This window comes from Plectropomus leopardus, chromosome 19 (assembly GCF_026936395.1).
Source record: "Plectropomus leopardus strain MGB_pleo_1.0 chromosome 19, ASM2693639v1, whole genome shotgun sequence".
Classification (NCBI taxonomy): Eukaryota; Metazoa; Chordata; class Actinopteri; order Perciformes; family Serranidae; genus Plectropomus; species Plectropomus leopardus.
Window position 1 is genome coordinate 10,443,328 of NC_142194.1, and position 14,365 is coordinate 10,457,692.

Genomic DNA, 14,365 nt, shown 5'->3' on the forward strand with positions numbered 1-14,365 from the left:
AACATTTGAGTGGACTTAAAAATTAGCTGACTAGACTTTGGTGGTCAAAGGTCAAGGTCACAGTGACTATCTCAGGGCTGACACATATAGACAGACAACTGTACATGCTCACAGTCACACCTAAGGGCAATTTAGAGTCCCCACTCAACCTGATCAGACACAGGAACATGCAAACTCTGCGTAGAAGGGGCCCTGCCCACAGACCAAACCCTGCTCCAACCGGGTTTTGAACCAGAGACCCTCTGGCTGTGAGGCAACAGTGCTAACCACAACACCACTGTGCCGCCCTACTGCAGAAACACCATGAGGGAATTTCTTAAAATTTGATGCTCACTTGGGTTGAGCTGATTAGAAACTGGTGTTCAAAGGTCAAAGTCACTGTGACCTGGCATCCATCTCATTTTCATGATAGCAGTGTCTGAAGATGGACTTGAGGGTGTTTCCTCAAATTTGGCACAAATGTCCAATTAGACTCAAGAGTGAACTGATTAATATCTTGCGGTCAAAGGTCAAAGTCACGGTAAACTCATAAAACATGTTATTGGCTCAAGAACCTTGGGTGCGCTGATTGGACGTGAAATCATGCAACGTTGATATGCGTTTCTATTAACAGTTTGAACGCACATATTTGTGCTGAGTCATGCCCGAGATGGACTATCTCTGCAGCCGGGCCGAAGCGTGGCTGACCCCCTCCAAGTAGGTTGAGGTGATGTCAGTTGGGCTTCGTCATCATTATTCAGCGTCATCATTATTCAGCGTCATCTGTCAGCGATGATTCAGCAACATGTTTACAGGGTTAAAAAGCCAGGTCCTTGAAATCCTTGAAAGTTTGTGAATTTTGAGGGGGGGAAATTAAGACAATTTTTTGAAAAGAGACATAAATGGACTCGTCCTTGAAAGTGCTTAAATATAGGCTATTTTGTGCAAGAATACAATTGACATTCTTTTCATACAGTCTGTCCTCACTGTTTTACACATTCAGGCCTCTCTCTCGTTTTGATTGTCCAGTTGTCCGTAAGCTTCTGTAATACCTGTTAAAACTCGTAAAATTTTTCCGTGTTGTAATTAACCTTGTCTCAAACCAAAAAAACCTTGTCCAGTCTCCCAAACTATGTCAGGTCCATGAATATGAGGGAATTGGGCCTGAAAAGTCCCTTTATAGTCACTGAATTTGATGTTTTGAAAGGTGTTGAAACCCTCCAATTAGTATGTTTTAACTGCGTCTCAAAAAATGCTCAGCAAAAAGAAAATTTTAAGAGCTTTATTCTAGGATGAAACACAACTTGCTCACTATTTGGAGCGAGAAGCCTGACAGTGCAGGATGAGATGGGCATCTGGCGAATGTTTGTGTGGTCCAGAGAGAAAATTAAAAAACTAACAATAGTATAAGGCAGTTGTCGATAACACCAGTGGGGTGGAGGGAAAACGATCTATTGGTTCAAAATCACAAGCGTGCTATCAGTTAAAGACGCACCTTCAAGCAGGTAGCCCTGTTGTATGGACATACAAATCCCTGACATGCCGAGTTAAGTTAGTATGTGTATAGAAAAGATCTAAAAATGTCAAACTATTTTGTTAAAATTAATAAATTTGCTATTTATTGTCGGTTAATTTTCAGTCAACCCTCTGTTACTAACCAATTCAGCACAACAGAAGCGACTCCTTTATGTGTATTTGTCACTAATTTGCTGTACTAAACTCCTGAAAGTGACTGCCGGCCCTTCCCCCACCTCTGCAGGCAGTCCTCGGACAGTGATCTCTGTGTGTTGCTGACATTGAGCAGAGTTTGTGGACTGTGATTGTGCTCGCAGCGGAGCCGTCCTTGGGAGACAGAGCCGGCCGTCACAGATATGGATTCCTACATTTAATGTCTCGGCCTCTCGTGCACAAATGTTTCTCTTTCAATGAGCTGTGGCCCCGCAGGCAGGGAGTTTTATCGATCATCTGACTTTTAATGCCTCTTAAATATTAAGATTCATGTATATGACCTTTGTGTTTGGATTAGGAGTGCAAAATCCCTGCCTAAATACCCTCTCAGGCTCTGCTGGCTGCTCTGCCGGCTTTGTTCAAGCTTTTCTTTTGAATCGTGGAGAAGTGGTGCCCAGTTTCATCTTTTTTTTTATAAAACATGGTGGTTATGCTTGGCTGTGTTTCATAAAGTCTTGGAGGGAGTAGTTTTTTTTCTTAGTTTTGGGGCCACTCTGAAGCTGGCTGAGTGAATGAGTGCAGGCAGAAAAGTAGGGGAAATGAAGAGGGGATAAGAACTGGGAAAGGTTTGGCCTCTGTGTGGGTCTTGTTAGCCTCCGTGAGCGCTCTTTTTCTCGACTTCCCTCCCTCTGTCACTCTCACTCTGTATGTCTCACACATGCACGCACACACAAATGGACGGCCCCTGGAAGAGGTCCCGGTGATTGATGACTCTGTGTGAGACACCTCAGAGGCAGCAGCACTACAGAGAGATGGACAGATGAAAAGGAAGGAGGAGGGACAGAGAGAAGGACTGAAATGAATCAAGTAACAGGGAGAGGTCTTCCAGCAGCCCGTTAACATACTGGAGTCAGAGTGCTGCCTTGCTGGAAAGACATGCTGGAAATGACTTTAGCTGCGTAGCTTCCTCACGTCAAAACAGCTCTTTACTCACCAAAGAACACACTCAAGACACGCAGGGTTTTATGAAAGGTTGTTCTTATTCAATTCTTTGCTGACTAAACCAAAGTTTTGTTTACATTTGGTGTTTCTCACCAAACATGTGTGTATCCTTAAAGGAATACTTCAAAGCACAAACATTGGAATTGGCTCAGAATTTCACAATCGGTGCATCTTCAATTACATTCTTGATTATTTGATTGGTTGGCAAAATAGTTGCAGATAAATTTTCTATTGATCAACTGACTCTCGCAGCTCTAAAACTGTGTATTGCTTTCATCCATGTTTGCTAGCTTGCGGTTTTGTCTTTAGTTACCTTTACAGCCACATTGTTGCTGCATCTACAAAGATCTGACTATTTTCTCCTTTATTGTGGGCATAAGAGTGTCTCTTTTTCTCGACTTTCCACTGGCAGCTTTAATCGAGTCGCCTTTGTGTGTATTGGAAAATCCACAGGGTACCTTTAAAGACTAAACAAATAGTTTTACAGTTTGACTTGACACAGATGAATAGTCTTGATTATATAGCCCAGCTGTCAATGTGGGATTGTACACAGATCCATTTCCTAAAGTGACATGATAAATGTCAGGGTTTCAGTGTCAGATGCTGCACATTAAGAATGAAGAATTATTTTCTAAACATTTTGTTTTAATGTTTAAAAAGAGAGAAATCAAGTGATGGAAAGAATCTAGACTTTAAGGTGCTGTATACTCTGTGCATTTCCTAGTGTCATAGGTCTGCTTCCCTATGTGTAAACATGTCCTGATAATTTCACAAAAAACAAACCCTCCAACACCAGCCCTGAGCTCCAGACCTGTCCAGCCAATTCTGTCTAATTACACTGACATCTGAGAAGAGGGCCAAGTCCGACGCACATCCACACCCTCATTCCTCTCAGATAACGATGGAGGGTTTTTTTTCTTATGCTGAACTCTTTACCTTCTCGTCTTCCTTCCCTTTTGCTTTCTGCTGAATTCTGACTACATAGAAAAGATGAAGACTTCAAGTACTAACTTTTGCCCTGATACTTTCTGGCAGAAAGAGATGTTTTCGTGGTGTCAGCACTCTCTGAGAGGAGAGGCGCCTCTGGCTCCGATCCTGGACGAGCAAGATGTGGAATTTGAGTTTTGCAGTGCAACTTTTAATCCCCGTTGTGTCGCAATCATTTTTACTCTAATTCACTAAGATGCTATTACTCGCTGCGCTCCGTGTGTACTGCCAGTGAGCAAAACACACTCTTTGTTTTCTCTCTAACAAAGATGTGTTTGTGTATTTGCCTGCAAGTCTGTAAGTGATGCTGGATTGATGGCTTGGTCTGGGACAATTTCAGCTCAAATTTCTGCAAAACTGATATCATTTTTTCACCTTTTGCTTCAGAAGTTGTGTTTTGCGAGCTCGGTGGAGAAACAGGGATGTAATGAATCAACACAACATGGTATAGAAGTGTAAGTGAGATAGTGTGCTCCTCTCTGAGTAGATTTTAACCACCCTCTATTGGCCTGAACGTGTCATTACACAGCAATCTGTCAAGCTTCAGGTGCAGCACATCAGCTCAAGAGCTCTGCTTTGTCAGATAATAAATCTCTCCTCTCAAGTTCTATCAGCTTGTTTCACATTTCCTTAGATCAACTTTTGTCACATTTCTGTGATTGCTTTTTTTCTGATGGCTTTGAGGGCAAAAAAGAAGGAAAAAGTAGATTTGCCATCTGAGTCGAGATCCCTCAAATGTCACCGCGATCAATAAGGAATGTGACGAGTGACAAGTTAGATGGAGCTTCAGATGAGTGTTTGTCAGCGAGAGAAAACACACTTCAAACGGGAGAAAAGTGGAGCTTTTAGAGCATGGAAGCTTTGTCACTTTTTTAGAGCAAATGGGGCACTTTGTCACCAACAGTATCTGAGTAAGTGTGTGCGCGAGAACGTGTGTGATTCAGTGATTTTCTGTGTATCTATCGCCTGCAGCTTCCCGAGCTCTTTGTGAGCAAGAGGCTGAGTGACTTTGTAGTCAAGGACTCTTTAATGCCTTCCCGTGTCAGAGCTTTTTTTTTGTGCTTGTACATCAATAATGTGTGTATTTACAGCACGTGTGTGTGTGTCAGTGTTTGTTTAACCAGGTTTTTTTCTGTGTTGGTGCCTTTCTTGCAGGTGTATGTGCCGAGGCGGTATGCCCCGGGGAGTAGTGCTGACAGTGCACTAGGAGTCTGAACCTTGTCAGTATTTTCGGCTGAGGAGGAGAGGTGCCGAGTTGTGCCGTGCCGTCCCGTGCCGTGCTGTGTTTCGACGCCATGTCCCTGACTGACAAACACAAAGTGAAGAGGCAGAGGCTAGATCGGATATGCGAAGGTAAACTCATGAGTATGTGCCCGTCTTAAACTTTTTACCATCACTCATTCCTTTGCGAAAAAAATCACACTTCTTTTTTCTGCACTTTTTCCCAAAACACTGTGCTTCCAAGGGCCTTTATCAGAGCAAGTAGGGCTGCAGAGCTGATCGCATCATAGTCACAGTCATGATTTTTGACTTTGCAGTTAATTAAACTTGATCTGGGTGTGTGATACTGATGCTTTGTGTTAAGAGCTCCAGTGCATCAAATCAAGTACTCTCTTCGGTGGTAAATCGTCTGATAAAATGTAGGGTTATTGTTATGAATTATGAAGCAGTGCAGGGATCCTATGGTCATGGAAAACCTGGCAAAGTCATGGAATTACACAAACTTGTTGTCTAGGCCTGGGAAAGTCATGGAATTAGTACAAATTCTATAAAGTTTTGGAAAAGTCATGGAACTTCGTTGTTAGTAATGAACTATTAATCATTTTCAGTTCTGTCTCTCCCTCTTTGTATGCCGGCTAGTTTGAATTATGTTTGAGAGGCGTTTGAATCTAATATGTTAGAATAATGCTCGGTAAGTGGGGCAAGAAAATGAATGCTGTGACAGTGTAATTTCACATGTTTATATACCTATGCACCACTACTACTTTTAATTTGTACCACATATTTGAGTAATTGACATGGGCAGCCGAGGGCTCTCAGCTGTCATTTAGGGCGACTCTGAAGGCAGAGTGTGGTAGTTTTAAGGTGTGTAACATTTTTATTTTTCATGTTTTAACAAATTTACCAACTAGAACTGAACTTTTAGCTGCCATACCCTCACTGTTGGAGCTCTTCTGGTCTATGTCCGCAGATCACCTACAGGACTATATCTAATGTTTGGAGAAAGGAGTATAAGTACTATAAAGTTCTGTTCAAGTTATACCTGGTGAATGGTCATGGAAATTTTACTATGGGTCCTTTAAAAGATTTGAAATTTTGTCCATGAAAATGTGTGTGAACTCTGGCAGTATTGAAGGATGGTACAGTGTATTAGGGTTTCGCAGTTTCTTGTCTGTTTAAATTCCCAAATGCACTTTGTTTTCAATGATGGGGAAATAATTGAATACATAATCATGGTCTAGTATTGAGCAGAATAATGTTGATTATAATTTGAGCAATAGTAAGCACTGATTTGGTGATTTGTATGCAAAGAGGCATCTAGATATTAAGGTTTAAACTGAGCTATATTTGGCTGAATAGTGAAAATCTTTACACCTCTACATTACATACAACTATTGTTCTAACACCTACAGTGACTGCATTTTAATTTATTTATTTTCCTTATGTAAAAGAGACCATGTACAGCAGTGCTATTCAATTTCACATTCAATTGGGCTTGATTTTAAAACCTGGCAATGTAATGAGGCCAGATATATTTCAAGCAGCCTATTTAAAACATTTTTATGTTTTTTAGATTTTCGAAATGACAAATTTTAAACAAATGCAAATGACTATAGAAAAAAAGCAATGTTTGTCAGTACACTTTTAAAACGTCAAGGGAAGTGTTAGAAAAGAAACCGTTCTTTTTTTTTTTGACTATTCGACTGTAGCCTAGATGTTTTGAAAAAGTGTGGCTGGGACTGCGTCACATGATAAAACATTTTGTGAAAGTTATCACTAATTGTGTCGCTACACCGATCTATACATCCTGCCAAATCTGTACTGCACGTGTGGAACTCAACAGAGACGAGAAGGAGGAGAGATGGCTCACTCCTTTGCTACTTTCAGACACGATATGTAGTTTAATGTTTAAAATAATTTAGATAAATTAAATAGAATAGAATTAAATAGTTTAAAATGACTAATAAACCTACATTGAATGCTGTAAGTTAAGGATTTAAGGGTAGTGGATAATGAGCTGAGCAGTTTGTAACGTACTTTTGAAATTGGTGTTAAAAGTTCTTATAGATCTGAAGCTCCTCACATCATCAGGCAGGGTGTGCCACTCATTTGTGACGTTTACCAAAAAAATTCGACAAAATGTACAGTCTCACATTGAGGATAATCTGAAGGATCTATACTGAGCGAGTATAAACTAAGCCACATAGAGGAGGAGGAGCCAGGCACAAATTTGGAAGTAATCTAAAATCCTCAAAGCTCAGTAAATTTTATTTCACTGGCACCCTACAGTGATAATAACGTGGCTTCTAGTCCAGAGTTTTAATTAATGTTTTATTTTAATGTGAAGCGGGTCTTGAACTACATGTGGAAATATAGTAATTTAAATAATGCTGATCATTATAGAAAAAAAACCAAGATGATTTATCACTTCACAAAGTTTAACCTCAACATTTTTAGTGCGTTTGACTTGCAAATCACTAAAACCAAAAGAAATCCTCACTACCTGCTTTTTTTTTTCACTTTCCGATGCATCTTCAGAGGTATACATCCCAGAGCCAACCATCCTTATTGTTATTAGCACAACCCTAAGACCTTTTGGTGATCAATACCCATTGATTGCTATAATTCTCTCCTGGCACACTGCACATGTCAGATACTACAGTTAACAGTGTATAAATGTTGACCTCAGCAGCAAACAGTCATCTGGTGGATGTAAATGAGATTACCGCTTTACCCTGGCCTCTCTGTGAGCCGCTGTTTGTTTGTGTAGGAGTGTCTGTTATGTGACTTATGGTTACAGAGAATCTCCAAACATCTGAACTCGAGTTAGATTACCGCGGGGGATTGAATGGTTTCTATCCTGTCACGGCTGTTTGGAAGCAGCCAATTTTACAACATGAACCGCGGTGATTACTGGGCTTTAGGTTGTGGATTAGAGAGCGGTGGTGTTGTATTGAAGGACCTGAACATAAGAATAGGAGCCCCCTGCCGTGCACATAGCTACAAAGTCAGCCCAGGCAACAAGGAATATGAGTCTTTGTGTGGGTGTATAAACTGTGTCTGAAGCCTTGTGGATGTGCATTTTTAAACCCACTTGTTTGACTTTGCCCAATGCGCGTGTGTGCATGTGTGTTTGTGCGTGTCTGTCAGACTGTGTCCTGAGGTAAAATCATCTCCTCTCTGCTGTCTGGGTCCCCGAGAGGCTTGTTAAGCTGCTGGGCCCTCCTGGAGCCAGCGCAGGGAGAGGCAGACATGACTGCAGTGCTGGAAAATGAAGCTAGACGCACCATTACCCTCAGTGCCAGCGTATTTGTTTTGCAGCATGATGTAAGCACCTCGGCGTTGTGCACATGAAATGAAGGACATATGCCGTGCATCCTCTAAAAGCCTGTAGTTAGGCGCAAGAAATCCAATCCTAGGTTTTGGTCCCTGCTGTAGAAAAGTGATGTTTGATTTTTTTTATCCGTAACAGTGGCTTGTAGCATTTGAAAATGTATTACATTACTGTACAATGGCAGTGAAAAAAAGGTGATGGGGGCTATGGGCAGGTTTTTAGAAATTGTCCAAAAATCCCAACACCATTATAAATTTTTGACTAGCCACCAAAAACACTTTCCTCAGTTTGTTTTCCCCCTGATATTTTATTTATTCAGTTAACTTTTCAATTATATCTCTTACAAATTTTATCTCCCTAGATGACAGTAAAATGTTCACATGGAAATGGTGAAAAGCACACAGACAATACCTTTTGGACAGCACAAGAAAAACAAACAGTTCGAAAAGGAAACATTAATAAGGATATGTAGAGATGATGTTGTTGAATGGTTTAGAAAGAATGGAGTAAAACAAATTCAATTAAATTATTTAGTGTTGATAATTTTATGTTATTGTTCAAGTAAATGTCCAGATAGCCTATGTTTTCGCCTGTATGATGGAGTTATTTGACATAAAATCAATTAATTTTTCCTTCAGAGTCAGCCTTAAAAAGCCCAACATAAAAAATTTTTGGAATCGTAGTATGTAAACAAAATGTGAAGGAAATACTTCATGTATTAAATAACTTATAGAAAAATGTCATCACTTAGGAAAATAAGTTTGTTTGCTTTCTTGTCAAGGGTCAAATGAGAAGATTTTAATAAAGTCTATAAGGTAATTATGTAGCTACCACCAGCAGCTTGTTAGCTTAGCTTAACTTTGCCTAAAGATCACCCTGCCACCCTTTTAAGCTCATGGCCATTTTTTGGCCAGGGCCAGTTGCCAGGCAACCAGCGGAGACTTCAGGAAGCAAGTGTTCCCAGGCCAAGGAACAAATCATTACATAACCCCCTGTAAAATGCTGAATTGTTGTTTTTACACTTTTGTACAGATTACATAATCAAGATGTTTATTTACTGCTCATTAGTGAGCGTGGGAGGAGCTGGTAGGTGGATTTTGTTACTTTTGGGCAGAGGCAGGCTAGCTGTTTCCCTATGTTCCCAGTCTTTATGCTAAGCTAAGTTAGCCAGCTGTTGGCAATAGCTTTACATTTGGTATACAGCCATGTGAGTGGTGTCAGTCCCCTCATCAAAGTCTTGGCAAGAAATGTTTCCTTGCAAAAGGTGGTGACTAGAAATTGCTAACAGCAGAATTTTGTAAAACATGACGTACAGGGTTCCCACGGTCATGGAAAACCTGGAAAAGTCATGGAATTTCACAGTCTAATTTTTCAGGTCTTGAAAGTCATGGCATTATGGTGTTGTGTTATAAAATGAGTTGTTTATGTAATATATGATCATTTACAGAAGTGTGGTGCTGCCATGGCAGAAGAAAAGAAGCATCAGTATCAGGCAATAACAGAAAAGGTGTGCTGTTAAAACTGTGCTTTTTACATTTTAATAAGATATTTACCCGTAATTATGTCATACAAGTTTTTCACATTTTTACATGAAAAGTTTAATGTTTGGAGATAAATAGTATCTTGTTATAGCAAGAAAAGTTTGTTAAAATTTAAGTTTGTGTGACGTAATAACATGACGTGAAAAAACAGATTACATTAGATCGACTCTATTGGAAATTTGTCTTTGGCTTTGCTCAAACACAGATAAGGTTCATACAAACGCATAAGACAATATACCATTAAAAAACACAAATGTACAATATAAAAGATACAATAAGATGTAAACAGGCAGGTTGGAGCAATAAGTTGTATAATAAAAGACGTGTTGGTTTTCTGGCCTGGCAGTAAGACGCTTTGGTAATTATTAACATTTGGAGTTAAGTTTACTATACAGTTTGGTTCATGTTATATGTTGTGAATGGTCATTAAATTTTGTAATGGCTCCTTGAAAAGAAAATTTTGGAAATTTTGTCAATTAAAATATGTGGGAACCCTGGATGTAACAGGATTGTATCATGTTGATATTTGGACACTGAAAGTCTCCAAACAATAATATTGAATAATCACCCATCCCTAAAGGCGATTCATAGAAGCAGTCATATTTCATATCACAGGTGGATCGTTCATTGGTGGAAATCCTTCCTGATTAGAGTTGCGGTTCGCATCCAGCTGTTGCATCTGTGCACATCAGACAGCTGAGGTAGTTAGTCATTCCTGGGGGAACAACAGTTAGTCTGCTCTGCTGGGCACGAGCTCAAAGCCCACAGGAGACGCACAGAGAGACGGTAACAGGTGTTGCTGTGATGCATGCAGAGCTACTTCGTGGTGAGCGTACCTGCCGAACGCTCCTTCTACACACACACACACAGACAAATACATGCACACAAATATACACACACACTCTAGCTCTCCAGATGGCCATCATACAGGATCAGTGAATCAGTCCTCTGGCGGCCATTGTGAGGGCGTAAAGAAAAAAAAAACAGCTTGTGATTTGTGATTTTCTTCATGAGCCAATGACCAGGCAAAGTTGTCTCACTGATTTCATGTAGCGGCGTGATAAGGCTGCCATGGCGATTGTCTCTGTGCATGCGGGAAACACACACGAAGCGAGGTTTTGCTTTTTGTTTCGCATGCAGGTAAAATCCTCACAGGGCTTATTTGGCTACTGTCGGGAGTAACTCATCTTAATCCAGGTTCACACTTCAATCGGGGCCACAGTTGGCAAACAGATACAGACCAGATGAAGCCGTGATTCGTGCTGTCTTCTCCTCAATCTCTTTCAAGCAAAAATCTGGAGCGTTCTCTTTCAAAAAACGTCTGCTGAGACCACACTCTCTCTGCACTGTCCAACACAGCCTTCGCCTTTGTTTCTATTGTTTTCCCGACACTAAAAAACAACTCTTGTTGTCCAAGACAGTTTTCACTGCCATGGAAGGTGTAAAATGTATTTTTTAACATCATACCATTGCCTGAGTTGTTCATTCTGGCTTTTATACATTGGCATTTATGGCAGGGGGATCAGAAATGCCGTATCTAAGGAAACCCGGTGGCTAGATGACGAGGCTGATTAAGCCATTAAAGTCCTTGATATGTATTTAGCATAATCTGGCCTGTCTGCAAATAAGGAGGCAGGGAGCTGGTTGCGACTGTTTTTATCAAAAGCAGCTAGTTAGCTCAATCAAAGCAGCTGCTGGGAAGCATCAGCTTTAATTCAGCGTTATGAGAAATTGAGAGAGGAGCTTTCTCTCTCACTATTTCTCTCTCTCAGGGGTGAAGAGATTCATTTCTGTCATCTGAAGAGATGAGGAGTGATCTGCCGTGGCCCGTGTTCCTCCCAGCCTCAGGTCCTTTCATGTTCTCGGCTTAATTTGAGCTGAACCAATGTTTATCATTCGGCAGCAACTGGGCCGAGTGGCTGGGAGGGAGGACAGTTCCGCTCATGATCATTTTTTTTTCTTCCCTCTGCAAAGATTGTTGTTTTGCTTGTAGACTGCAATACTGTTTCCCCCTCTGGGTTAGATTAGAGCCGCTCTAATCTAGTCAGATAATGTTTTAATCAACATCTGCATTTTATTCATGTTGCGTTACATGATGACACTTTATGGTTGCATAATTAGGAGTATGATTTATCCACATTAGTAGCAGAACAAAACACCAAAGTGGCTTAGCAGCTGATTGTTCTTTCTAGTGATGATTTCTTTCCTTATAAGCAATATATACATCGAGTTCTGTTGAACTCTACCTCGCATGAACTTACAACAATTAAAGATAAACAATATGTTCTTTATGATATACAGTTTGTCACGGATTGGAATTTGAAAAAAAACCCACTCATATTAAGTCAATTTTGGTAAATTTCCACGATCAGAATAATCGTGAATATCGTGCCCAGCAGCACATAAGATTCAGGGCTCCACACTCGCCCAGAGAAAGAACTCTGAAACTAAGAAAATGAATGTGATGTGTAATGTAACGTCATCCAGAAATAGACGGTAAGTAACGTTACTGTATCACTGTGTAACGTAGGCCAACTATTATCACCATGTAACGTTGCTTTTTTTTACTTCCCAATATCGGCCCCAAAAATCCAGTGTCTGTCAGGCTTTACTCTACAACCGACATCTCTTACACTCAGCAAATCACATCAAAATGAATCTAGTTTGATAAATGGCACTAAGAGAGAATATGCGTTTATTTATTTTTGATTTTGGGCTGAACTGTCCCTTTAATCTCTGATGAATGAATAGTTGGTTGTATTTTATAAGATGAAAAGTGTGAGGGCATACTGACCTTTTATAAACTGTGCATTAACACTACAGGAGATTTCTGTAAATGCCATATTAGATTTTTAGAGTTCAGTATGTTTGTCCCCTCCTCTACATCTCTGCTTACAACTGCAGCGTAGTCGAACATATTGTAAAAACGTTCTTTCGTTTAACTAGCCCCCATATCTTTTTTCATCAGTGACGTGGAGGCAAATTACATTTTCCGTTCTATCCTTTTCTTCTCTCTCTCTCACTCTCCTTCCCTCCCTCTTCTCTCACTCAGCTGCACACTCCTCGTCTCTCCAAAAAGCAAGCGGGCTGTCGTCTCTCCCTTCTGTCTGCCCCATCTGTGATGCAGTATGGGCCACTGGCTTGATAATGATAGGCAGGCGGAGCGCGGGGCTGCGCACGAGGCAAAGAGGGAACAAACCAGCCCGCTAAAATGGAAGACAAAACTCTAATCAGTCGCCTCACCAAGTCTACCAGAGGTCTCGGCTCGCTGATAAAAGGTTTGCAGTAGCGGCTTTCGCTCTGCCCCACGTTCCTCCCACCCGTGTAAATGTGTTGCATGCTGTGTCATACGCTGCAGAGATGCGAGGTGGTAAAGAGGCGGAGGACAGCGTCTTGCTAACACAGCAGATGTGAACCCTCCGAAAGCCATCGGACCAGAATTGGTACCATGTGTTTTTCTCTCCACATGGCCCCTCCTTCCTCCCAGTACTTGTGTTAGAGCGAGAAAAGGCCCAGGGGCTCGTTAAAACTTTAATATACTGTACAATCACAGTAATTGAGTAGAATTTTCAAGTTCTTCCAGTCATGGTTTTAATTTATGAAGTCCCCATGAAAGTTTAATGGATCAGCAGTTGTAGAGTCGCAGCTATCTAAATCATTCTGCAGCTATCTCTGCCCGCGCTGCCTGCCAAGTCCCGCCGTTAGCGTCCTGTGCCCTAGAAAGATGGCCAGATTGCTCCAAAGGCATGACTATTGCTGGACGTCTGTTCAACACATTGTACCTAGAGGTCTTTCACAGAGCCGTCCGATTGGCTGTGAGTGAGCAAAAGCGGGCGTTGGCACCAATACTGATGCCGTTCACCAAATATCCACTGTGTAACTTTAGGGGTTTCTTTTCTTCTATTGTATTATTCATGCTAGCAAGTGCAGGGTCCCTGTTGCTTGATGAGTGTAATATAGCATGCTCACTTAATTATGGAGCAGCTCTCATGAGAGGCATATCAGAGAATGCAGACAAGATGAATAAGGTAGGCCGGCTTCTCTTGCTTATGAATAGTGGGAAATGCAGCAATTTGCATGGCAGGAGATATGATGTGCCATATCCTCGTTTCAGTTTTAGCAACACCGGCCTGACCGTACTTGAGATGTTTATTATTGTTATTAATATTTTGTCAGGAAGCGGGGATCTGAGTGACACACGGCCCTGGAAGGGGCTTATTAAAAGAAGTTATTGTCGGCGATCGCCGCGGAGAAATACAACACAGTGATTAATGGTGTGTTTTACTGCTGACAAAAAAAGCGCGGGGAGACTCAGACCTGGGAGGACAGCACTGAGAAATCACTGTGAGGAAATTGCTAGGTATGCTTTACCTCTAATGAAAGAAACCATCCTTCAGATGTGCATCAAAGGGCCGTGGGGAAAATGAAAGTGTTCTGATTTATTTTTGTTTTGACCTACTTAATGTTCTCTAATTCGGATGTTCCATAATGAAACAATCTGTTTTTTCAATATTAAATCATGATTGCATCACTTAAGCTCTAAAATGAAAACAAGCTTGTTTTGGCGTTTTCCTCTGTGACTTGACAGGTAGTGGGACAACATAAAGAGACACAGGACTATAGCAGTCTCTTG

At 41.0% G+C, this 14,365-nt stretch overlaps 1 protein-coding gene across 2 annotated transcripts in view; it reads left to right on the forward strand.

Moving 5' to 3' along the window:
- Positions 1-14,365, forward strand: part of ctbp2l (C-terminal binding protein 2, like) — a 139,873-nt gene that overhangs the window by 47,524 nt on the left and 77,984 nt on the right. The window contains exon 2 of one of the 2 annotated variants that reach the window (XM_088069658.1): positions 4,792-5,001. In XM_088069658.1, coding sequence (XP_087925784.1) covers positions 4,932-5,001 — 70 coding nt within the window. In that variant the 5' untranslated portion in view covers positions 4,792-4,931. The remainder of the gene's footprint in view (positions 1-4,791; positions 5,002-14,365) is intronic. The other variant, XM_088069659.1, reaches the window with a different exon arrangement.